General features: G+C 42.4%; 2 protein-coding genes across 4 annotated transcripts; both read right to left on the reverse strand.

Annotated features, from left to right (window-relative positions):
- Positions 1 to 624: 624 nt before the first annotated feature.
- On the reverse strand, positions 625 to 19467 carry dpydb (dihydropyrimidine dehydrogenase b; the record flags this gene model as incomplete). The annotated part of the gene is made up of 26 exons (XM_080777553.1): positions 19343 to 19467; positions 18490 to 19119; positions 13500 to 13610; positions 12949 to 13031; positions 12029 to 12116; positions 11681 to 11842; positions 10421 to 10617; positions 9677 to 9758; positions 9445 to 9532; positions 9173 to 9280; positions 8813 to 8982; positions 8121 to 8331; positions 6335 to 6519; positions 5701 to 5916; positions 5364 to 5528; positions 4935 to 5003; positions 4706 to 4789; positions 4388 to 4508; positions 4144 to 4263; positions 3833 to 3975; positions 3183 to 3237; positions 2667 to 2791; positions 2372 to 2521; positions 2153 to 2215; positions 1894 to 1971; positions 625 to 789 (listed from the first exon to the last, which is right to left on the reverse strand). The coding sequence occupies exons 2-26, from the start codon at positions 18517 to 18519 to the stop codon at positions 625 to 627; spliced, it is 3069 nt and encodes a 1022-aa protein (XP_080633679.1). The 5' UTR covers positions 18520 to 19119; positions 19343 to 19467.
- Positions 19468 to 19579: 112 nt separating this feature from the next.
- Positions 19580 to 26417, reverse strand: rwdd3 (RWD domain containing 3). 3 transcript variants are annotated; one of them, XM_080777555.1, is made up of 5 exons: positions 26257 to 26417; positions 24080 to 24315; positions 22294 to 22512; positions 21446 to 21564; positions 19580 to 21268 (listed from the first exon to the last, which is right to left on the reverse strand). In XM_080777555.1, the coding sequence occupies exons 1-5, from the start codon at positions 26339 to 26341 to the stop codon at positions 21142 to 21144; spliced, it is 786 nt and encodes a 261-aa protein (XP_080633681.1). In that variant the 5' UTR covers positions 26342 to 26417; the 3' UTR covers positions 19580 to 21141. The 3 variants fall into 3 exon arrangements, with proteins under 3 accessions (XP_080633681.1, XP_080633682.1, XP_080633680.1); XM_080777556.1 differs by having other exon boundaries at positions 19580 to 21260; positions 22294 to 22515; XM_080777554.1 differs by having other exon boundaries at positions 22294 to 22515.
- Between the last annotated feature and the right edge of the window lie 325 nt (positions 26418 to 26742).

Raw genomic sequence — 26742 nt, forward strand, 5'->3', positions numbered from 1 at the left:
ACTACTCAGCTTCTTTGGTGAGTGTCTCATTCACCGTAAAATCTAAATTTCTAATTAAACACCAAAGGAATGGTCCATGATTGTATTTGTACACACTTGGGAGTTAAATTAACACTAGGGGATTTTACTGTTACCAGTCATTTGTACAATGTTTGCCTTTGATTTGATGGTAATCTGTTTATTTTGCAAAGAAAAGTACATCCATATGATTATTAGTAACACTATTTGTATAATACAATCAAGAGTGCATAGAAAGTTAAAGCAGAGAGAACCCTGGATCCCAAATGATTATACGAATCTCCTTTAGGTTCATAAAGACCCATTGTTAAATATCAATTCAGAGTATACATAAATATACAGTATTTATAGGCAGTAACACGTTGTTTCTCTATCTTGGTGCCTCTGTCTTCCCATCTCCAACATATTACTTCAGATTGATATAAGCATGACAGATTTGACAGATAAATCAAATGTATGTGCTCAGTATTGGCAAACAGGAAGAACCAAGCAAGGGACCCCTCACCAAAAATGACACAACCGTCATAATACATTTTTCCTACATCTGAGCTTTGACTCAATTATGTTTGAATGAAATGGCTCACAAAAACAGCCTCTAAACAGCGTCTAGCATACAGGGCTGACGGGCACGCCCCTCTTGGGTACATAAGGCGTTTTTCTGGTTACCATCTTGATGCAGTCTATGATTGGACAGACGCTGAAGCACAGTGTACAGCCAGTGCAGGTGTCCATCACAAAAGGCAGGTGGGTCTCTGGATCAAATGTTATAGCCTTGAGAGTGAGAGAGACATTTGAGTCACATTAGATGCCTGAGAAGTATCTCTGTCCAGAGAGAAACGCATAAAGGAGACACAATAGTTGAAACAGAGACTGCAAAATTACTGTTGTGAGGCAGAAAGACCAGTTTGTTCTCTGAATAACATAAGAAAACATAGCATAGAGGGACCCATATAGAGAATTCATCCATTAGAATGTGGATGCACAAACCTCGTCAGCAATGAAACATTGATCAAGAACATTGATGCATGCTTAACGTGTGACTGCACACAAGTTGAGTGCTGACTACGAAGGCATTAAACAAATAATCAAAAGCTACCGAGAGGGATACAGTGTTTGTGCGCTAAAAAGCTAAAGTGATACTGTAGTTGTTCTTTTGTTTAAATAAGGTCTTCTTCAGCCAAAGTCATGTTTTTATCAAGTTATTTAAGGTACACCAAAGCCTTCCCTTAAAAGTACATACCAGTAAACAAATGCATGTAACCAGGGCCTGATGTGAGCACAGGCATTCTAGACGTGTGCCTAGGAACCGGGCCCCAGACAGAGGGTGAAAAACCATGAACTGTCTACATTACATAATATTTTATATACCGTATTTGAAATGAGTGTAGTTGTAGAACTAACTTGGATCAATTAGTTCCGTTTTTGTGGAAGAGAGAGACAAAGCTGCAAGATGTGAATACAGCTATTGCCATTCTAATAGCTTCTTCCTTAAAATAAATAGCTGTAGCCTACACAATCCTGCCCACAAATTCTAAACTTAATCCCCATCTGATCGGATCAGATCAGATTTTTAAATCCTATATTTGGTGATCCAGGATCAGACAATCCAGACAGATTTTGTCCTGGGATTTAAAAGAAATTCAGCATATCCAGCTTGATCCAGATTCTGATGGTTCAGGATTCTGAATATCAGTGCTCTAATCCTACCTATTGCCACTTAGTGGATATCAATAGCAAAAATAAGGGAGCCAGACCATATCGATGAGTCTCCAGAGAGAGAGAGAGAGAGAGAGAGACACAGACAGAGACAGAGACAGACAGACAGACAGACAGACAGACAGACAGACAGACAGACAGACAGACAGACAGACAGACCTGGTATCCAGAGTCGTTACAGGTCATGTAACATTTCCCACAGTTGATGCACATGTCCTCATCTATCAGAGCTTGGACCTGCAAACACAGAGGGTTACATTAATTTATTCATGGGATTGTATCTTAAAGCTGCAATCTTCTTGGATGAGTGGTTGTCTGCTTTCCCATGCAGGAGATCTGGGTTAAAATATCGGCTATTACATCGGCCCTCCCCCAAAAACAATAACGGAAATAATAAAATAATAAAACACATTTATACCTGCTCTGTGTTGTCGAGTTCCTGGTACGCACCAATGTGACGTAGTGCTCTGGCTATCACATCCTATCACACACACGCATACAGCATGTTAAATACAACATTGTATGGTTTTAAGCATTGAAATATCAATAAAAGTGTGTGTGTGTGTGTGTGTGTGTGTGTGTGTGTGTGTGTGTGTGTTTGTGTGTGTGTGTGTGTGTGTGTGTGCATGCGGCACACCTTGACTGCAGGAACAGGTTTCTTAGGCAGGTTGACACGGGCCACATTGGTTTCAGTGACTTCATTGTCATTGCTGTCTCTCAGTCGTTTCTTGTACTCAGCGATGGCTTCTGTCTTCTCGTGCAGGTACTGACCGAAGCTAGGTAGGCTCTATGCACATCACATGCAAGTAAACACACACTTATTATTAGTAGTAGTAGTAGAAATATTAGCACTAGTATTATCATTGGTGGTTGGTAGTTTACTGTAAATCAGTATTCAGTAGTAGTAGGCCTGGTAGTAGTATAGACTTTACCTTTCCCACCAGCTCTTCCACTCTGGGGACTGGTTTGCCTTTCTGGTGTGCCCGTGTAGGAGGAGACTGTCCATCCCAGTCTCTCAAATCATCCAGACTCTTCAAATACAACAAGGTCTTCAGACCTGGACGGACGGACGGACGGACGGACGGACGGACGGACACACGCACGCGCACACGCACACGCACACACGCACACACACACAGGCAGGAAAGAAACGGTAATAAGTAGGTGGGGATAGCGATTGATTATTTGGTAGGTAGGAAGTTGGGGTAACTTGAATGTTTACTTGAAGTAAACCTAAGTTGTGGTTGAACATGCTTGTTTAGGGGAAAATACTGTTCCCTTGAGGGCCTTGGCTTGCACTGGTGTATCCCAACAGATGTCAGACATGACAAGATACAGGATACTAGGGGTAAAAGCATTAATCAATTGACAGAAATATGAATCATATACAGTACTAATCAACAAAGACATGCATATTTGTAGTTATGGTACCACAGGCTGATACACACCCGTACAGTAGTCCTCAATCACTGTGAAGTCCTGGTTCTGAACGGCACTACACACCTGGATGGATGCACATGAGGAATGGGTGAGTTCGTCAGTCAACGCTGAGTCATGACAAAAAAAAGTTCTTCAAGATTGTGATTTTAATATCCAACTAAATAATTCAAACATAATGGCAGTTTTACTTTTTCAGTCCAGTGGCTTGTGTTTGTGTGGTGTGGAGCACATGACTAGTGGAAGGCGTAGTAACTGTAACAGTGGTAAGAAAGTGGTTTAAAGCTGCTAATAATATGTAAAAAATGTAATGACTTTCTGACAGCCAGCAATGGGTAGAACACTCCCCAAAAATGTTTGTCTCTGTGACATATCTAGGGGCCACAATCTGCATTCAAAGATGTTCCTAGAAGCTTTGTCATCGGTCGATTTGCCTGTCTGCTTCCTGATTGGTTAGTCATTGCGGAGAAAAAAGGGTCATTAAAATCTTGACATATTATTGCTTATAGCAGCTTTAAGTATACCTGTAGTACTGAGGACCTATAGTGTGGCAGTATTAGCAGTACAGTAGTACTAGTATCAGTGGTAATAGTACATGTAGTACTAAAGCTACAGTGAGTATTATGCTGTATTATCAGCATAGTAGTAGTAGTTGTAGTACCTGTAGTACTGAGGCTCCAGCATGAAGGAACTGCAGTCCAGAATCTGCCGAGTCGATGCCTCCAGTGGCCAGAATTGGAAAACCAGGCAGCGCTCTGCCAATGGCTGACACTGCTCTCAGAGCTATGGGTCTGATAGCATTTCCTGAATGAATGAATGAATGAATGAATACTCTGCTTTCAAAGCTATTGGTCTGATTGATAGCATGACCTGGATGAGTGAACGAATGAATCACCTTAAAAGTTCCCTGACTGGGCCGTGTGTGTGTGTGTGTGTGTGTGTGTGTGTGTGTGTGTGTGTGTGTGCACTGACCAGACACTCCTCCATACGTGGTGCGTTTTCCCTGTCCAATGCCAGGCCAAGGGGAGCCATCCGCCTTCAATCCCATCATGCCAGAGACCGTGTTGGTGGCTGTGACTCCATCGGCACCACCTACAAAGCGAGACAACAAACATTAAATATATGTGTGACTCCATCGGTACCACCTACAAAGTGAGACAACAAACATTAAATACGTGGAAAGATGATGGGAGAGACGTCGTTGATGACGGTTTACCTTCATGGGCAGCTTTGGCGATGTCAACAATGTTGGTGACATTGGGTGTCAGTTTGGCAAAAAATGGGATGGGAGAGGCAGCACGTACCCAGCGACAGATGTTACGCACCAACTCTGTGTCCTAAATGTACACGCACATGCACGCACACATGCGTGCGCAAGCAAGCACGCGAGCAACCACACACACACCAAGTACATAAATAACAGAAACACTGATCTACTTCTCATCATTATTTTTCCACCGCGGTCGAGATCATGGATTTCACAATGCCACACCAGACTACGTGGTCCTTCATTGATGCATATGTGTGTGTGTACCTGTCCACAGGCCAGTCCCATTCCTTTCTCTCCCATCCCATGAGGACAAGACAGATTGAGCTCCAAAGCATCTGCACCTGATTCCTGCACGCGTACACACACACACACACACACACACACACACACACAACTATTATATTCAGGTCTATATTCAGGCCTACTCAGGGAAAATAAATATTCTAATTTAATTTAATTCGACTTTGTTAGGATTACAACAATATATTCTCACCACAGCCATCTTTGTCAGAACAGTCCAATCGGATTTGCTGTAACTACACATTATACTTGCAATCACCACCTGAGAGAGAGCCAGAGAGAGGAGAGAGAGAGACAGAGAGCGAGAGAGAGGAATAGAAGCATTATGTTCACTTTATGTCATGCTGCAAATGATACATATTGCTGAGTTAATGTTGTCATAAGTTTTGCGGATTCACCGTTTTGCCTGTTTACACGGAGAAGGGATAAAACGGCGTTCTCAAATATTTCCACTCTAGGAGGTGGTTTCACTTTGTTGCGTTTTCACCTCCTGAAAACACAGTTCTCGTCTAAAGGGACCACAGCAAACGATACTTTATTTTGCCGTTTTCTATGAACACCATTCTCGTGTAAAGACCACCTAACAGAGCACAAACAAAGGCAGAACAGAGGAAGGCGTTACGTTTTTAGGGAAGTCTCTCTTCAGTTCAGTCACCCCCTGGCACCAGTAGGCTGCTGTCTTCTCACTGATGAGCTCAATGTTGAGGAAGGCGCCCTGCCCAGGCCCAAACAAATGGCCCGATGTCGTACCACGCACGATACGAGGGGACACGTTGGTCACCAGGTCCTGGAAAACAGGCAGACAGAAAGGCAGATTCTACAGTATTGTCTATATCTATAACATGAATCCCACTGCTCCTAATTACGACGCCCAATAAACGCCCGACAAACGTTTAGGTTAGTCTGTGTGAGGTTTACGGTGTGTGAGGTGTAGAGGTGAATATATTATGAGGGTCTACCTTGTCCAGTCCAAATGTCTTGGTCAGAGCAAAGCCCCAGCCTTGTTCAAACGCCCTCCGGATCATAGCGGTGCTGGTGGTGGGGGGTGCTGAGGCCAGGCCAAAAGGGTTGGGAAACTTTATCCCACACACGTCCACACTGATGTCCACGTCGTCTATGGCACTGTAGAACAAAGGCAGCCTGGGCACTGGGTCTACCGTATGCCCGTACAGGGACTGGAGGGGAGAGGAGTACAGCATGGATTTGTAAAAAATATTTGTTATATGTGGCTATAACATACATACATATTTAACTGCATGTGAATAGAGGGTATGCGTGTGACATCATCATCATACCCGGACGTTATGCGGGGACACCTAATGAATGGCAAAAAACTATTGACCTTGACAGCCCATGCATCCAAACAACAACAACGTTAAACTCAATTTGCCACTTGATTTGCCACTCACTTTAATGCATGTGCAAAATATTTACCTATACAGTGTATTTGTGAAACTACTATATTTTCTTAAACATGAAATATATTTTTTTGCGGTGGGTCTTTTTCTGCCTTTATTGATAGATTCACAGTAGTATGTTGAGGGGGAGAGATGGGGGGGTGACACGCAGCAAAGGTCGCCGGGATCTATTTACCTGTAGATATCTGTGAATGTGCCAGGAGGCCTGTTTGCCGTCATTGACCGACTCCACGCTGGTGTTGGCAAGACCAGCAATGTCTCCTCCTGCAAATACCCAGGGTTCACTGCTCTGCATGGTGTCTGGGTTCAACTCCGGGGTTCCCCAACGATTCATCTTTATGGGAGCCATGGCCTGAGACACTAGGGATTTATACACAGGTAAATATAGGTTCATTTAGAGTAGGAGGTAGTTATAATTTACAACATAATGTTGCTCTCGGGCAGAAACCTCTTATTTCCATATTCTAACTTCCTTTCTTTTTTTGTAAATTAACGCCTTAATTGATCATACTACAGCGCCACAGAAAAGTATCAAAAGTAGTGGATCTACAAGCTTGAAATGCAACGTGAAGCGATGCGCTTTGACCATGTCAATCTGTTTTTTTTAATTAAAATCCTGAAAAGTACGAGTTTTAGACACATGAGGTTTCCAACCGACGATATAGTGAATTTACAATATATGATCTGACCTATGTGGGACTTGGGTTCAGCTGAGCCACTGGTTCTAAATACAAAGTTGCTTAGGAATTCACTCACTCACTACACAATATATCTATCCCCCGCTACAGTACCTACACTATACTATTGTTGACATAGGATTCACACCCAGATGCAGTGCCACGCCAAGGTGGTGTATACATTCTATCTACTGTATGTTTATTACAGCCAGCAGGTGGAGCCAGATCCACATGCTGTTACTCTTATACTCTTATAGCTATTGCCTTTTTCTACTGCATTCTATTTACTCTTTTACTGATGTAATGTATTTTTATATGTTCATCATGCTCTATCTATCTATCTATCTCTAGATCAGGGGTCTTCAATGTTTTGGTTTTTTTAGCCCGGCCAAGGACCCGCTAGGCGCTAGCTGAGAGAGAAATGATGCAGGAACCCCCACTACCCACTACATATTGTATAAAATTGTGTTGCAGACTTGCAGATTAAACTTTTTCATAGACTTATTTGACAGCACTATTATGTTGGATTCATACAATGTATTTCCAGACATTAAACAACGTCAATACTTCATTCTTCATGTATCTCTTGTGAACTTGCAGTTCTCAACAGGCCCACCTATCCATTGAAACTCTAGACGGGCCCGCCCCAAAGTTATTAGTGCAGCCGTGCCCGGCAGCCGGCGAAGTTCTCAACAGGCCCGAAAATGAAGGCCCGGCTACTACCTGGGCCCTCATCAAACCCTGTACACTCAAGAGAATGTTCCCGCTACCACCCTTAGATCTCCATAGACTGTATGGTTCTGTCATTCCATATGTTGATCTGACCTCATCAAACCCTGTACACCCTCTCTAGACATGCTCCTTAAATGGCCAGTACAGAATTCAATCCATGTGGATCTGACCCCCCATGCCAAAGCACCAGCGCTCGCCCACATTCTGCCGTCAACGAGGCGGATGCGCGTACGCAACCTCGTTCTCGCCCTCAGGCATCTTACTGGTGCCTTATTTTAGACTTGCCCTATTTGAGCTCAGCTTGTAAAAGATTGATATTTGCACAATTTTTTAGATGAAGACATTTTAATTCATAGGGATGCCAGATTGGAAGTGCTAAAGTCTGTCTGCTGTGGGTTTTACAAGCATTTAACTAATGAAAAGTATTAACAAGAGCTTGGACTAAATAATAACTTAATTGAATCCGTTGGAATACATGTTATTGCTTCGACTTACAAAGTTTATGCCTGACAGCAACAAAGTCAATAAACTCAAACTCAGTTCAATAGCTACCTTGCGAGTCACTGAGCATGGAGCCAAAGGCGCTGATGATGTAATCAGCCTTCAGCTTGACGATCTGGTCCTCGTCCTCGATCCACTGTCCATCATCCGTCTGCTCCGTGCGGCAGAACTGGAGCCCAGCGACAGAGCCATTCTTCATGGTGACCTCACGTGGAGACAGGAAGGGCAGGAACTCACACTTTTCCTCCTTGGCTAGCTCCATCTGCATGGGAAAGCAGAGGAGAATCAGAATCAGCTTTATTGTCACATCACAGCTTTACAAGTAAAAAAGTGGGTAATTTGTTTGTGCATATAGTTTCCATTGTGTTATTTTTCTAAGAAAACAAAGAAAGGGAAGAAAAGGGCGGGGGGTAAGGAGATCAAGGCAGGCAAGAAGAAAGTTTTTACCACAAAAAAGTACAAGTAAAGGGTTTCATATATTTAGAAGCTTGTTTCACAGCACACTCATGGGTCTCTCTTAGCTTATTTACAAACGGCACAGCCATAGGGTCTATCTTATTTACATTACAAGTAAGGGTTTTCAGATATGTACAAGCTTGTTTCTCTCTTAACTTATTTACAGGCTGTACAGCGGTAAAATAAATTCTACAAAGAAAATGACACATAGTACTTGATATAGTGCATGAAGAAGATCCATCTATCTAACTATCCAACCACCCATCCTTGCCTCGGTCCCTCCTTACCTCCTCGGGTACAGCTCTGATGTTGGTGAATCCCTTTCGGAAGCAGACAAACACTCTCTTGGCTCCACATCGAAGGGCGGAGGTGGCACAGTCAAACGCTGTGTCTCCAGCACCTAACACGATGACCACTCCGCGAAGCTCTGGCAGGGATGCACGACAGCTACACATCCCTACACACAAACACGCATGCGCACGCGCACATGCACACGCACACGCACACACACATTCAATGGATATGTGCTTGTATACACCCAGTTTGGCTCTTTCTAACTTTGGCAGGACAGATGTTGGATTTAACCTTGGTCATCAGGTTGCTCTCTACTCATTGTACCTGCCACTGTGCGTGCATGCGTGCGTTACCTGTTTTGCTGGCTGCAGCCACCATGGGCAGAAAGTCTTTGGAGGTGAAGAAGCCTTGCTCCATGGTGAGACCTTGAAAGATCTTTGCTCTGTTGGCCTGAGGAAGACCTACAACACAAATGAATACAACATGATGTATCACTTTGATTCATGTTATATGCCGGCAACTTAGCAACAGCCCTTTCTGTGCACAATATCATATTACAGGCTTCTGCTTATTTGTACTTCTGGTGCTACGGATCAAAATATTTTGTTGATGATGAGGTACTGACCAATTCCAATGAAGACAGCTTTGTATCCTTCCTCTTTCAATGATGTCAGAGTCATCCCGTTTACACCTAACCCCTTCTCACACACCACCTGGATACAAAAATCATGCGTTTCTAATGCTGTCTGGCTGTGTGTGCGTGCTTGCCTACCGTATTTGCCATGCATGTGTGTGTGTGTGTGTGTGTGTGTGTGTGTGTGTGTGTGTGTGCGCACGCGTGTGCGCGTGCGTGTTACCTTGACGCCCAGGTCTTTCATGAGGTCAATTTCGAACTGGACAACCTCGTAGGGCAAACGGAACTGAGGGATCTCGGCTGTGCTGCAAGGAAACCAAGGAAAGTGCAGAGTTAAAAACAGCACCGGGCGCAGCAGTGATGACTGCAGAAGATCCTCTTAATATATCCTCACACATAATCTATAATTATAGAGAGTGAGCAGGAGTGCTTAAGACACTGGCTTCTGGTTTGAGGTCAGTAATGTCATACTGGGCTGATAACTACACAGTGCAGCGAGTTCGGAAATATATATTCAAAGCCTAGTATTGAAGCGTGTGTTTGTTTGTGTGTGTGTGTGTGTGTGTGTGTGTGTGTGTGTGTGTGTGTGTGTGTGTGTGTCAGCAATATTCCACCGACAATGCACAAGTTTGACTAATGACAGTAATCGCCTTTATTTTGAGAACTACAGTATGATGACTAGATAGTCTAAGTTCATTAAATAAAAGCCTATAAAAGCCAGTGTCATCCCTTTTCATTAGGCGGCGGCCCCCCTTTTTAGTCCATTACCAGACCAACTTGGGTATTATACACTAGTATCAACTATCAATAGGCCCCAGAATGTCTGGGATGTAGCTGTAAATGCTACTGCTCTAAAAGTATTGAGATTCCTTAACTGGCAGACACAGTTGACAGCATTGTTTGAGCCAGAAACATCAAAACAGTTACCCCTCTACAGAGTACAGACACGTGACATGACAGATATTACCTCAGGCCTCCAGTGTACTTCTGCTTCTCAAAGACGGTGATGTTATCATATCCAAGGCGGGCCATGAAAGAACCACAGCTGATTGACGCAGGGCCACAGCCAATCAGCGCAATGGGGGCATGGTAAGACTCTGGCATCTCATTGACCGGTGGGAGCTCAGGGTTCCTGATCTGAGGGATACCCATTTGACCGAAAACCTGACCCCACACACACACACACACAGTTGAGGGATGTTGACAGCTTTGGAGGCATAAATGTATGCTTAGTAGAGTTAGTTAAAGACAAGATGTTTGCCCTAGCCTCGATGACCTTAGGCGTATGCAAAGACTCAATTTATGTAATTTAGATAGCATTTCATGTATACTCATAGTTTCATTGGACAGACATTCTGCTATTGGACGTATGTTCTTAGCATACTTATGATTCTTGATGACTATTGTTTATGTATTTGATGTATTACCATGTGTTGTTCTTGCTTACTGTAAATCTCTCTGGATTAAACCCCTTCTGGACGGGAACCCCTTTTGGTGTTTTAAGCATTATGTTATACTTTAGCTATTGAAAAATAGCAGATCTACGAGTGCCGCGCTACGAGCTTGTAGATCTGCTATTTTTGAAAAATCATGAAAATGCGGCGCACATCTTCACATCTGAATATATATTCTTTCAGAGCGAATGTTTTTAACTCAAATCTTTGCTTCTGGGGGGTCCCTGGAACAACATTTTCAGATGGGGGTCGGTGGTCAATTTCATATATTTCTGGGGGTCCTTGACATGAAAATGTTTGAGAACGACATAGAAACATGGGATTTTCAGAAAACTATCTAGAAGACATTTTGTAGAATCGAGCTCAGGTCTAAGTGGGTTAAGAGCGCCTGCTAAATGCCTACATTGTAAATTGTGATGACTTCTTCACAGACACACGCCCTTTTTGAGCACTGGGGTTTGAACCCCAAAACATACTGAGTGCAAAGCAAATTAGTTTGTACAGCACATTTCATACACAAATACATTGAAAAATGCACACAGTGCACAAAGACCTGCACACCGTCTGCACTTAAGAACTTTATTTAGGCAAAGTTTCGGTCAAAGACCTTCTTCAGGCATCTTTTCTGAGTACATTGAGCCCTGCCTTATACGCACCCGTTTCAGAGCATATAGGTGTGCATAAGACTTTGTTGTCTATACACAAATACATTCAAACTAAGTGCTTTACATAAGGCATAAAATACATAACTACAGGCATGAGTACAATTGTACCTCTGTGGCAAACTGCTGTAGCCCCCCTATATTGATGGGTCCTTCCTCTGAGGCGAAGAGGTTGCAGCCTCCCACACACAGCTCCGAAGTCGGACAGACCATTCCACATGTTAGACCCAGGGGGTTGTCAGAGAAGATGGCCTTCGCTGCACCATAGTAGTTCTGATACGTACGTACGCACGCACACACGCACACACGTACACACACACACGCATTACACTACAGACTACACAGTAGTATATATACAGTACAAATAATCCCTGCATCGCACTTTTACTATCATGTCATGTGTGATATAATGTATCGCTCTGCGCGCATGTCTGCAAAGCTTCATACACCTTATAGTACCTTATTGGAGATGCTTGAGATAAAGGACTTGACGTCCAGGTTGGTGGGACAGCTCTTCTGACAGGGGGCATCTGCACATTTTAGACACCTGGACACACACATTATATATTCTCATTTAACACAAATGAGAATTGCATCATGACAAAAAATAGCTGAAAAGAATCAAAAAGTCTAGTTGAGTCAACAACAAAACTCAACGCGATTCATAAAATATACACGTGTGTGTGTCGTGTGTGGGGCGTGTCTGTCTTTGACTGTCTGTCTGTGTATCCAACGGGCAAAGATATAGATTCTGCTCAGGGTAAAGTGAAGGTCGTTACCTCAGTTCTGTACACATCCTTGTTTGCAGAAGGGATACTGTGTGGGGTTTGTGTCACGTTTAGAAGTGCAATATCACTACAAGACATTCAAGGACCAGGATTTAAGCAACGTTTATTGGCTCAACCAATGACAGACTGCTCTGTATATTATCTATTCTACAGGTATACCTCTGTGGGGATGTTGAGGTACAAGGTGTGGAACCCATCGAGGTGATGTGAGGTAAAGAGCAGAAAGGAGAAACCAAGAAATGCACAAGGACAAGCACACCTTTTAGCAGAATTAGCACAAAAGGGAAGAAAGATATAAACCTGACAGTGAACAGATGTTAAAAATGTTTTGTTTAATTTCAGGGAGAGTCTTAACTGGAAATGCCTTAACCTATTGACCACAAACACACCTGAAGTTCCAACTGCACAATGTGTGTGCGCACATGCGTCTGTGTGTACTGTATTAAAAATACGTTTGGATGAACTTGTCTCACCTTATTGAGAAAACCTATGCCATTAAGTAGTGGGAATGCACTGGCTAAAGCTTCAGCGTGGTACACATGCAGGGATGGGTCATAAAATACCCATAATGCATCGTGTATTCTCTCTCACCTCATCGCCTCGCGCAGCGCTCCCCGTTCACTCAGTGTTGTATGTTTGATGTCATCAAAGTTGTTCTCCAACTTCACACAGGCCTAAAGGAGAGAGAGGTCAAGCATCCAGGAGAACATAACTTAGGAGAACATGCACTTAGGCATGTGCATAAGTTGGTTGTGAGGGGCTTACAAATGGCCGGCCTTTCCAAAAGGAGAGCCAAGCAGTTAGCGAGGTATTGCTCAGTTTCAGCCATTATAGGAAGCCGCTCAATTTGGAGGAGGCGTTGTTTCCTTTATCCATGATTTATGTCTGCTGCCCTGTGTCCGACATGTCAGCTGTACTGTATGTAACGATGCTTTGCCGTCCATGCACGTTGTAACTGGCTGCTCTCCCACTGTCAAACTGCACTGGCAGTGTTTATGTCCTTTGTACAGTAACAAGGTATTCCTGTACTTTTCATTATGTGGACATAAATAAATATTTCAAATGTGTGTGTGTGTGCGTGTGCGTGTGCGTGTGCGTGTGTGTGTGTGTGTGTGTGTGTGTGTGTGTGTGTTTTGTCTCACATCAGAGCACTTCTCAATATTCCTCTTCCAGTGTTTCTTTTCTCTCTGCTTGGTTGTCGTGGAGAAGGCCTGGGCATGAGTCTTCACACGAGGATTCAGAGCCAGGATGCTCTGTGACAAGTGACAACACATGAGAACCCATCAAAATCACATCAGAGCACACAGTAAGATAGTAAGATCTAGTATAAAGTTTGACCCTCACACATTTCAGTTTAATTTACACAGAGGAGTATTATTCACATTACGTTCATTTAAAACCAACCCTAAGCTGTTACTTCTGATTTATAACTGTCTTTAAGACGGCTGATAGAATATGTTTTGTCACACTGATGTACCTCTTCTACAGTACCTCTATTACAGACAGTCTGAGAAAGTGAGATTAGTTTTTTATAAAAGACCGTACCGTACCATGTAGTGAACATTCCAGAGTTATGTGAATGAGCTTTGATTTCTCAACAGTGAACTTGAGCAAGGCAAACATAACCTCGGTTGCTCCTGTGGAGCTAATCAGTGACTGTGGTCGCTCTAGCCAGCTCAAACGTGTATGCAATAATGTCAGAGTAATGTCGAGTTTTAAAAGACATCCTCAAAACATTAAACTCATGAATTTACAAAGAAATACATATTGTTAGTGATTGAGTAACTTGCCTATCTCTTGCCTTATCTCTTGATTACACTTTCACACACATACAGTATACACACGCAAACATGCAGTTCTGCTGGCAAAAGGTGACATAACATTCTAGGAAAAGTGGTCATGTTTTTGGTTAGAGTGGAGATGATAAGATAATGATTTAGCTGACTGACCCCTGACTGAGCCAGGGGTTTATGATTTATTTACAAAGTATTACTAGAAAATTGAGTAACATCTTCAACTTTATTCATTAAAATTGTCTAACACTTCCAAGAAATGCTACTTTACTGTAAGATGTTTTAGATTAATTATAGTAGGAGCTAATGTAATGGTATTTGATGATCAAGGTTGGGCTCAGTTCAATTTCAACTCAATCCAAACTAGAAGGCTTAGAAGACAAGTTAATTGCATTTTGCACTGACTATAACAAATGTAATTTAAATGTAGAGTTTGTCAAAATTCTTAATTTCATCATATGCCAAATAATATAAAGCAAGACATCCTGTGTAGGCTATAGGCAACAGAAATGCAAGTTATACAATTTAGGCATTTAGCAGACGCTCTTAGTTTGTCAAGCAAGGGGGCAAGCCTCAGAGCAGCAGCAAGAGACTCCTGTCAACCGAGGCAGGTGGAACATGAGGAACCTAGACCGTCAGTTGAAGTTCCCGCAAGAGATCACCAGGTGTGTCAGGCAGAAATGCCCAGCAAGTCTTCTCACTTGTGCTTACATCCATACATTTAGCCTTTGCATATGCCTGGCTGTAAGGTCGCAGAGGCTAGGGAAAGTGCTACGGCCAATGCTACGGGCTAAGATGAAGAGTCTGAAGAGGTGGGTTTTCAGACGATGGCGGAAGATTGGGAGTGAGTCTGCAGTTCTAATTTCAATGGGAAGTGCATTTTATAGTTTTGGAGCCAGAAGGGAGAAGAGTTTGGGACGTGTGGAGCATTGTCCCGACGTTTTTAGTGAAGTTACTTCCAGCTTCCCTGTGTCATGGCTGATCTGAGCGCGACGGTAGGGTCCGATCAAACTTGCAAGATATGGTCGTGCCATACCTTTGGTTTCTTTGAAGGCCAGCATCAGAGTTTTGTACTCTGTGTGGGCAGCGACTGGGAGCCTCTGAAAATAAAACCGAACTGAATTGAACCATGGAGTGCGTAATAGTGCGTAAACAGCTAAACCAACCTATGTCATATAGATAACATGTTTTGGTCATTTGATCTGCAAACACGGACAGACAGTACAGGACATTGTCCATCACCCTGGCCTCCCTCAAAATACATTACACTTGACTTATTAACAAGGTTGATAACAAGCAAACCAAGACGTGGGGGTCCTGGATGAAAAACAACTGGCTGTTATTCATTGCTTTGGAAACTGTCTTTTTGGGGAAGACAAAATGCAGTATACCACTATACCAATAAAGAAAATGCAAGGTAACCCGTTTTGCACTTGTTTTTGACATATATAACTATGTTTCTTTTTCATCCTTTTTTTAAAAGATTTAGTTTTGGGGCTATGAAAGCCCCAAAACTAAATCCTTTTAAAAAAGAAAATAAAGGCATGAAGCCTTTATTTATAGGACATCGGTAGACTGAAAGAAAATGGGGAGAGATGGGGAGTGACACGCAGCAAAGGTCATCGGGATTCGAACCCGCGACACACTGTCAGGCTGGACAGCTACGCCTGCGGTCCGGGCCAAAACTATGGTGTTATGAAAAATGAAAAATCACAATAAATGAAGAAAAAAAGTCAACTTTGGCATTTATCAAATACAGTCCACATGCATCTTGTATTTTTCAAAATTTCAATATTATATATCAATATTTTCCCACACCTGGGCATCAAAGGATAAACTAGAAATGCACTCTGTCGAGGTGCCAACGTGCGCAACACAAGTAGGCCATAAGTAGCGCAAGTACTGCTACTAACTAATGTCTATTACAACTGCTGTTCTAAATCCTTTAGACCCGTTATTGACCTTATACCAACCTTGAAACGTACCGTACGTGGTTACGTCACCATCAACAGCCAATAAGGGATAACCATCCTTACCCCGAAATACAAACATATATACAGGACAGGTACATACCCAGCCGATCACCAAACGTACCTTAGTTGGCCATCAAGAATGGTGGTCCCTTATTGGCCGGTGGACAACACCGACATACGGTGGACCGTGGACAACACCGACATACATACCCAGCCAGTCGCAGTACTGCGCAAGAAAACAAATGCAATTTCATATCCCTTTCAAACGCTAATATGGTATTCGCTTCGCATTCTGGTTCTTGGAAACGCCCCCCAGCCACTGCGTTAGTTTTACTGAGGTTAGGTTTAGGTATAGTTTACTGAGGTTAGGTTTAGGTATAGTTTTACTGAGGTTAAGGTTAGGCTTAGGTTTAGGTATAGTTTTACTGAGGTTAGGGTTAGGTTTTTAGGTATAGTTTTACTGAGGTTAAGGTTAGGGTTAGGTTTAGGTGTAGGCTGTCAATCACAGCGACTGGCCAGTCACAGCGCGCCATTTACTCAGGGGGGGCGTCGCCATTTACTCAAACGCGAAGCGAATACCATATTAGCCTTTCAAACGCATGTACTGGAAACTACCAACATTATGAATAACTTACATTACAACTACAACCAACCCCTAACAGGTCTCCCCATCGGAACGATCATCAGAGCAGCCATCATGCTGGGTGAAGATGAAACTGAATTTCCGCCATGGGATTAACAAAGATCTCCCCCTCCCCTCCACAGGGGAGGGGATAGTACAATAAACTAAAAAGTGTTGCTTGCCTTAAACCATAGACCAGGAGTATCAAGTAAGTTTGGCTTTGATTGATTGATTGAAAATGTTATTCACAGTATGAAGAATGGGTACATTTCAATTAAAGTACAGGTCAAAACAAAAACTGTTACGAGGATAAAACCAGAAAAAGCACCAAGACTTGTTAATGTTTACATCAGGGTCCTCAATTTTCAATTCATCCGAACATTTAAAAACGTACAATTTGTACAATGTAACTGTCATTCACTCTCAACTTACAATAATACAATAATCATTCCTCAGGGTAGATTGTCTATTTTAGCAGACATTTTTGCCTATATGTGGTACTTACATCACGGGTCAGTCAGATCATGTAAATGATTTACAAAATGAATTGCTCTGCCAAATATTATCACAGGGCCACCTCACTTTTCACCTGTTGCAGTCTTCAATACTGTGCCATACAGTACGTGAAACCTTTAATAATGATTATTTGGGCCTGGGCCATGGCTCAGCGGTCCAGGCACCTTGGCCAGCAGCCCGAGTCTGGCAGTGTGCCACGGGTTCGACTCCCGATCAGCCTTTACTACATTTCACTCCCCCATCTCTCTCCCCCATTTCCTGTCAGCCTACTGTCTATCCCTCCATACAAATGGGAAGGTTCACCATTTATTGACAACTGGTACTTGGTTTTATTTTGACAGGAAATGGGGAGAGAGATAGGGGGTGACATGGAGCAAAGGTCTTCGGGATCGGGACTCGAACCTGGTAGAATAGAGAAGTGGAACTAGTGTAGAAAGAGCAGGGGTACAGGTATTGCACATGGTTTTATTTTTTATTCTATGGAACTAAATGATCTGGTGGCTCATCAATATTGTCAGTAGTGGGAAGTCGGAGGTCAAGAAATTCCATAGAAAATATAGCTCTGAACAACTAGCATATTTCTGATAATGCTTGGGCTGGGCTTGCTGTAATTTGTTGCACATAGTATCATGCAATTAATTAAATAAAGTCCTTAACAGTCATTATTTAATTCCGAGCTTTTTCTTCCACACCACGCCTATTCATTCAAATATATTTTCTTACATGGATTTATGATTTATATTTAACATATATAATTACATGTATTTGCATTTTTAAACATTTTTTCCCATGGAATACCTGCAGGCCTAATTATGCCATGCCTAATCAAACATGTTTGAAAGTGAAATATCCCTTTAACATCTCCATCAAGCAACATGAACATGTCAAAGCGATGCTGGGCGTTAGTAGAAACTTGGATTCTCTACTTCGTCAAATTAGGTTTACTCATGCAGTCTACATCAACATACACTGTAGTATTTATTATCTTTATATGTTGGGTCTGTTTGATTAATTATCACTGTATGTGGAAAAAATAGACCTGTCGCAAAAATCAGTTAACTTTTTTCCATCATGTTCAATTTAACACATTGACGGCACTGAGCATACGCATGGCACATTTTGAATGCGCAACAAAGTGTTTGATCATCAAACACTTTGATGTGCACACTTTATTAAACTATAGACATTTAGGCCTATCATTGTTATTAGAAAATACACACAATTTTACCTCGATGTCAGCAAGGTCTTTACTCAGCATGGTGGTGGTCGGTTCTGAATAAGTTCCAAAGAAGGACAGTCAACTTCAGTGGCGAATTCTGGATTTATAGAGGTCCGAATCACTGTCCGGGACTACTCTGTTACAGGAAGGGCAAAGGACTGGTCCTTATTAACGATGCAAGACTCGAGGATTAGGAAAACTTTCACATGCATCCAGCCAGAGGTCAGACCGAGCTGATAAGAGTGTTAAGGGGTCGAAGTTCCCTTGGTGGTGTGCACAGTCAGGCACATTCCACCGTCCACGTGTAGTGGCAGAAAACAAGGCAGTGTGCCTGAGTGTGGCGATAGACTCGTGTAGCCTGACAGGTCACAAGTTTTAATCACGGGAAGTACAGACAAATTCAGGGGCGTATAGCTCTGGTCCAGACCGTCCATTCCAAAACCCCAGTCCCTCCCCCTTTTGTCTATTGAGAAAGCAATAAAATGTCAATGTCAATATTCGACTATAATGAATGTATGTTTTGTATTAGCCTTCACACACTGACACTGGTAGGCCTATAGCTTGTTTTGTACAACATATCAGGCTGATAATCACATTACATGAACTAAACAATAGACCAATGCAATTTTTCTTCCTGTTCTGAGGAGCATTTGACATTCCTAAACAAAGTGGGCAAAGTTAGGTATTTTGTTTGTGAATATTACTGAGGCAGCATTGCAGGCATGGGTGCATGCAAACATGTCCTCCTGCACAATACACCAAATAAATCCACCCAGGAGAGAACTCTGTCACATTCTGACCGAGTGTGGATAGTGCTTGCCAAAAGGCACTGGTTGAATAGGCAATTTTTTTTGAATATTACTGAAAATTCCTTGCTGCAGAGATGACGTACGGTTTAACTTTTGCACTGCAGTGATCAAAATTAAATAAAAGTATTTACAAGACTAACTGGATTTGACGTCTCTCTACCTCAACCGTGCTTCATTTACTGCATGGCAGTGGCAGACTGGCAGTCTCTCTACTTTTATAGGCTAAGCCCCTCCAACTGGACCATACCAAACCTGAATTGATTTCACAATTATCAATGTCCAGAGACATCATAATTCATAATACACATTTAAAGTCTCACATTTTTCCTAACCAAAATATCCACATAGTAATATAAACATTTTTACATAATTAGAGTACTCAATTTGACACCATACACAAAACCAATGTTGGTATGTTCCCTAATCCCTACACTGGAGCAAACAATCAGTCAATCATCAATTAATACCAACAATCACAATATATAAAGTCAAACAAATATCACTTTGCAACATAAATAATAATTCAAACTTTAACCCTGTGTGTTGAATTCTGTGTCAGGTTGAGCTGCCACAAACTTACAAGATACATGATAAATAACTGAAATTGGAAGTGAACAGACAAAAATTGGAACCAGAACAATATAGGCTAATTAATTAGAGCGACAGAGAGAGAGAGAGAGGTGTGTGTATGTGTGTGCGTTAACAAAAGGTGCGATCAGAAATCAGTGTGATCGATGTTTGCGCTACTGTATGCCATATTGAAGTGGACTCGGCCCCAAACATTTTTTTCACTCACTGGTGAAAGTAAGGGAAATAAACTTCACAGAAAGGAACTGGTTGGAATAACGCTCCTTGCCCTACGTCCTTCCGGGGAAACTCACAAATAAAAACAATAACAAACAAACAATATGTCTTATAGTGCATAAAACCAAAAACACTCATAACAGAGTCATGTCTGACTCTGTTATGTATAACATCAACTCAAGGTCCAGGACCAAATCATAGAAACAACATTGTGCATGTGATACACATTAGCCTGCCCTATGCACATTCCTTTCCTTGGCGCCGAGCCAAACTACAAAGTAGTAGGCTACAACGTCTAATAGAAAAAGGGGGGCACAACTCACTGAATTTACTTAATTAACGTAACAACGTTTTGAGTCTTCTTCGTCACATGATCGAACCTTGTTACACCAGGGGCCAAGGGGTTTTTCGGGCCAAGGGAGTTGAGAGATTAAACAATTTCATAGATAGCGTCATGTTTTTCCATTTGTTTACACATTATCTTTCATGTTAAAGTAAAGTGTGTATATTCAGGCACTTAAGCACTAAAACCCTAGCCTGGTGAAACCACTCTCCCTGCTGGACAACATTTGCATTCTGCCAGCAGGGATAGTCTGGGAACTCTCAGGCAGAGATGGTGTACACCGGTCCAATTCTGTCCGGAGCAATATGCGGCTGTATGGGGCCGCTAGAGGCAGGATCAACGCGAGACTTATGACATATTGAAGCGCTATTGAAGCGCTGCCACAGCGCAAATGTAAACACAAGCTAACAAGACTACAACTCGAAATTATTATAGAGATATCAAATGTTTGTCCCGCTGCTTCCGGGTTCATCGTTTCTGCTTGAGAGATCCCAGATGCAGGCAGGATGAGGGAACTGGTGAACTCAATACTGCCGCAATCTGGCGAAGTCAGGTTACTAAAACCCTGCATACTAGTAAACTTGACTCTTGGATCTGTACTGGGTCTGCTCGTTTGTCCCTCCACCAAATCTCTTCACCGACAATAGCACATCTACAAGTTCACATGTCACGCCGAGTGTTGTTAAATTTAACATTAAACAACAGTCATGTCAGGTCGTTGTCAGTTAGTGAAGACAGGATCTGTTGCTGGACATCAGGCATGTTGAGTTCCTGGAAGACTGCTTCCAACTCTGACAATGACTGGTAGTCTTTCACTATGAAACCTGATGGACTGACAGAGAGGCAGAAAGAGATACATTAAAAACTCCAGTGTTGTTGTACCGTGATTCTGATGTGGATTATATGGCATTTGGAGGTGGCGATTCTCAGTTCTGATTAAAGTGTTTCAGAATATGAACTGTATCACAACCACAGCAGACCAAAAAAATATATATATAATAATACACACCCATGTCTATAGGGGGAGAAAGAGGGGCTTTCACAGAGAACCTTCATCATCCTCTCCTTACACTTCTTTCCTGAAGAATCTACATCCACCTTCACTGTCTTCAAGAGGTGGCAAAACTCCTACACAGAGACATAGCAGTGAAATTGGGATTAATTCCCATTAATACTAATTTAAAAGTATCACTGCTACAGTATAATCAACATTCACAACAGTCATGTTTTTAATAATTAAAATTAAAACAAAAGGAAAATGCACAGTCTGTGCACTCAAAATGCCACAATGATAGTTTTTTGTTTGTTTTTCCAGTGCATTCAGGACAAACATGTTTTGACCAAAAACTATGGATTCTTCCAGCAAACTAATAATGTTGTATAATGTTTCGAAAGGCACTCCAAAGTCTGCTCTCAAAAGTAAAACAAAACAAATGCATGCCATGTACCAGTAAACAATCAGTATGACACAAATTACTCAATGCAGTATTTTTTCATTAATTGGGTCATGTAATTGCATTGCCATTCTAAAGTTGCTGTACATGATTCTGCAAACCAATATACATATCACCCGTGAAGTATTTTCGGTTTTTGACCACAGTTTGTGCACTACTGGTCAAAGGCACACTAAGCGCCCTATTTTCGCCAGTGCCTTACCCCTTACCCCTAAACATCTTTGCCTTTCTTTACTACTTAAAAAAACATTTTAAAATTGTTCAACTAGCTGTCATTGTGAGCTTGTAGGTCGGCTATTTGAATGTTTTTCAAAATAGTAAAAAAATGTTAAAGATAAGGGTGTAAGGCTCTGACTAAAATAGGGCCCTATAAATGCCCACCCGGTCTACAGTACCACTGTACCTTGATGTCAGGCCTGGTTCCCTGTAGTATGATAAGTATATGTCGTCCGAGCAGCAACCTCCCAGTCAGCTGCAGCTGTTGACTCCAGCGTTCCAGCAGTTTGACGTAGCGTCCTCTAGAGCGCATGTGGTCCAGGGACAATACTGTTGTCCACTTCTCGCCTCCTATCTCCTTTACACGCTCCTCCTCCTCTACGCATCCCTCGGTCACCTCCCCAGACTGCTGTAAAAGAGTTTAAATGGTAAATGGTGCATTTATATAGCGCCTTTATCCAAGGCGCATAGATTGTGCATTACATTCACCCATTCACACACACATTCATACACTGATGGCAGCGGAAACCATGCAAGGCACCAACCAGCACATCAGGAGCAATTAGGGTTGTTTACACGAAGACCACCTTGTTTAATTATTATTCTAGGCCTCGACTGCTAATCCAGCTTGACAGCGTGTTGCGGGTTCGACTCTCGTCTCGATCCCGACAACCTTTGCTCACTCCCCATCTCTCTTTCCCCATTTCAGCTTACTGTACATATCAAATAAAGGCAGAAAAGCCCCCAAAAAGATGTATTATCCTCAGAAGCTTTCATGCTTTATTGAATAGTACAGTAAAGTGACCAGAAAGAGATGGTAAAGATTTGATGTTATACAGATACACTTGCGTGCATGTGCATTCACTGGTAGAGCCACCAGGGTGCGCTGAAAGACTGTTTTTCAATGTTTGTTTTCCGAATATGTGAGGAAATATTTGACTTGAGTTGTAGTGTTGTCAACCTAATAATAATAATAACAACTACAATAATAATAACATAACATTCAACAACATTCCCAAACACATGTAGGCTCTCTACCTGTGCTCAAATGAGCATGAGGGCACAATCAAAATAAAAAACAAAGATCAGACTGAATCTGCTCCCTCCATTGGCTCCCGGTCGCTGCCCGCACAGAGTACAAAACTCTGATGCTGGCATTCAAAACAACCAAGGTATGGTACCACTATATCTTGCAAGTATGATCGCACGCTACAAATCCTCTTGAGCGCTCAGAATAGCCGATGCAGGGAAGCTGGAAGTACCTTCGCTAAAAACGCCGGGACAGCGCTCCACACGTCCCAAACTCTTCTCCCTTCTGGCTCTAAAACTATGGAATGCACTTCCCATTACAATCAGAACTGCAGATTCACTCCCAATCTTTCGCTGTAGAAAACGCAGAAAACGCACCTCTTCAGACTCAGACTTTTGATGTATTACCATGTTTTGTTCTTGCTTATTGTAAATCGCTCTGGATTAAGTAAATTGGATTAATGCCTAAATTGGAAATTGGAAGAAGAGCAAAGTTGACAGTGGCGCACGTATGCATGCACGCACGCACAGTCGCATGCACGTACGCACACACAAAGCCAGTTGAGGGGACTAAGCCACAGAATGTCTGTCAAACCAAGTCCAGGATAGTAACACTAGCAGAAAGGTTGTCATTTTGAGAGAGAAATGTTCGGCAAATTAATATGAATACATAATATCCAAAACATAATGTGACATGCCCACCCAAAACAACAGACATACAAGCAATCAACACACTGCGTCATGGCTGTCGACAGCTTGTAGATCTGTTCTTTTGGGCACATAGAGACACGACGAAGACACCAGCGCAAAATGAACCAAAATGGTAGTGTATGCATTATGCAACTACCAGTATGCGTTCAGTTGGCGTAGCATCTGAAAATGTTTTGTGCCAGGAGAGTATAATAAGTTGTCACTGTAACATTAATGATACATAGTTATTTTACCTGTAACCAGTCAACCAGTTGATGGATCATTGGTTCCTCAGGTAAGGTGGCGGCTTGTTCCAGAAGTTTCTGTCTGACGTGTTGACAGCGACCCCTGGATAGGAGTGGAGAGGACACTGAGATGTCAGGAGGGCAGGAAGGGTAGTGGGGGGGCATGCAGAACACCAGGCTCAACTCCACTTCTCTCTCTGCTGCTCCAACTGTTGTATTGATCTGTATCACCAGCCCGTCCTCAGCTAGAAGAAACAAAGCACAACAGTCAATATGTCCTATTAAACGTCCATTCAGGTGTGCGCTCGGCTCACACCTAGACTTTCAGGCAATTCTGCTAGTTTTTTGTTTGTTTCATGAAATCACTTCCAATTTCACTTGTTTGTACTTTATATATTGTATGAGCTCTCCTCACTGGTATCCCGACTTGAAAATATAACATATAATTTCTGTTTTGCTAGATTGACAGGGAGACCTTATACTACAAACACTATACTATTATTAAGCAATGAATATTATCCCCCTTTAATCAACAAATTGACGTTGAGCTATGCTGATCCACTGCCTTTACTGAAACAAAAAATAAATGTATTCATTGTTTATAAAGTCCACCACCACCACCCTACAATTGTGAGCTGCTTCCATCCATCCATCCATCCATCTTCGACCGCTTATCCGTAGTCGGGTCGTGGGGGCAACAGCTCCACCAGAGAGCTCCAGACTTCCCTCTCCAGAGCAACATTAGTGACTTCCTCCTGGGGGATCCCGAGACGTTCCAAGGCCAGTGAGTTGATGTAATCCCTCCATCTGCGCCTTGGTCTGCCCCGGGGTCTCCTCCCAGTGGGATGTGCATCGAGGACCTCCCTAGGGAGACGCTCGAAAGGCATTCTAACCAGATGCCCGAACCACCTAAACTGGCTCCTTTCCAGGCGAAGAAGCAGCGGCTCTACTCCAAGTCTCTCTCACGTGTCTGAACTTCTCACCCTATCTCTAAGGGAGATGTCAGCCACCTGTCGTAGAAAACTAATTTCTTATTCTTTCGGTCATGACCCACACTTCATGACCATAGGTGAGAGTAGGAACGAAGATTGCTCTGTAGAGTGTAGACGGAGAGCTTTGCCTTCTGGCTCAACTCTCTTTTCGTCACAACAGTGCGGTACAGCGACTGCAATACCGCCCCTGCCGCTCCGATTCTCCAGCTGATCTCCTTCTCCGTCCTCCCTCGGCCCTCACTCGTGAATAAGACCCCGAGATACTAAACTCCTTCACCTGGGGTAATGCCTCATTCCCTACATGGACTGCACAATTCACCGGTTTCCTGCTGAGAACCATGTGAGCTGCTTCCTCCCCCGGATAAAATTAGGTCACTTAGGTCAACAGATCAGGGGCTCCTCAAAGTTCAACGCACCAAGCTAAAGTTAAAAGGTGACCAAGCCTTTTCGGTCGCCGCTCCAAATCTGTAGAACAATTCCTACCCTTAATTATTAGGTCTGAATCCTCATTGGACACTGTTTCATGTTTACCAGAAGCCTTTATTTTATTGTATTTGATGCCGTTATTTTATTGTATTTGTTGCCCTTTTTTACCTTGATGTGACGTTTTTGCGTTTATGTGTTTGATGTGTTTATATTTGTGCAATGTGTAGATATTTTGTTTTTTCTATTGTTGAACAGCACTTGGCCGTTGGCTGTTTTTAAATGTGCTTTAAATACAATTGACTGAAATGTATAAATTGTGTTACTGGTAAGGTTATTTAGATTTAGGGTATGAATATATTTGTTTTGGGGTATTTTCTTTTCAGTTTTCATCCTAATTTGTTTAAATTATAGTGAAATGTAGCTCAGCTCATGCATGCAGTTGCAGTATAATGAAGCTGCCAAGATTATTCACATATATATTTCATATATGTGTTGTTTTAGCATTTCTTTGAGCGTAACATCATATTCACATACCAGAGATATGGGAACAACTAGAATAATAAATAAATAAATAATAATATTATGCACTTAAGAGAGCGAGTGTGTGTGTGTGTGTGTGTGTGTGTGTGTGTGTGTGTGTGTGTGTGTGTGTGTGTGTGTGTGTGTGTGTGTGTGTGTGTGTGTGTGATCACAAATAATCATGCAAACATGTGTTTGTTTACATGAGTGTTTGTGTGAACACTGATGACAATCTGCATAAGTCCTCACCGGACTGTTGTAAGAGCTGGTACTCCCCCTCTCCGCAGTAAATGGAGGCTAAAACTGAGGCTTCTTCTAAAGCCGCTTCAGACATTATCAAACTATCCGTTATGTAGAATAATTTAAAAAGTTATATTTGTTACACACGATACGGCCAAATAGCTACCATTTTTCCACTCGTGCAACGTCTTTAAATTCCGACAAGGGACGCGAACGGAAATATTTGTTCCGCTGTCCCACCACTTCCTCTTTTACCATGTCACGTTCAAAGTATCGTCTCGCGAGACTTCCGGGTTCTCTTTTTGTCTCACAAAAACAAGTCAGTAGCTGTATCAGCAGCGCGTGTTGTCGACTTCTCGTCCTACTAACTCTGTCTTTGTTTGTAATCAACTCTTATTCTGGATCCTGTTATTCTCCCATTCCTCTGTATACTATTTTGAGCGTTTATTGATTATTCAGCTCATACCAGCCTTTGCTTTTGGACAATTCATTGTA

The sequence above is a fragment of the Protomyctophum bolini genome (assembly GCF_963924005.1).
Source record: "Protomyctophum bolini genome assembly, chromosome: 12".
Classification (NCBI taxonomy): Eukaryota; Metazoa; Chordata; class Actinopteri; order Myctophiformes; family Myctophidae; genus Protomyctophum; species Protomyctophum bolini.

Excerpts from the sequence above, each read along its gene's own strand:
- rwdd3 (XM_080777554.1), bottom strand. The coding sequence starts at position 26,341 with ATGTCTGAAGCGGCTTTAGAAGAAGCCTCAGTTTTAGCCTCCATTTAC. Across the intron at positions 21,565-22,293 it reads GAACCAGGCCTGACATCAAG|GAGTTTTGCCACCTCTTGAA; the intron begins GTACAGTGGTAC and ends GTCTCTGTGTAG. Across the intron at positions 21,269-21,445 it reads TTCTCCCCCTATAGACATGG|TCCATCAGGTTTCATAGTGA; the intron begins GTGTGTATTATT and ends CCTCTCTGTCAG.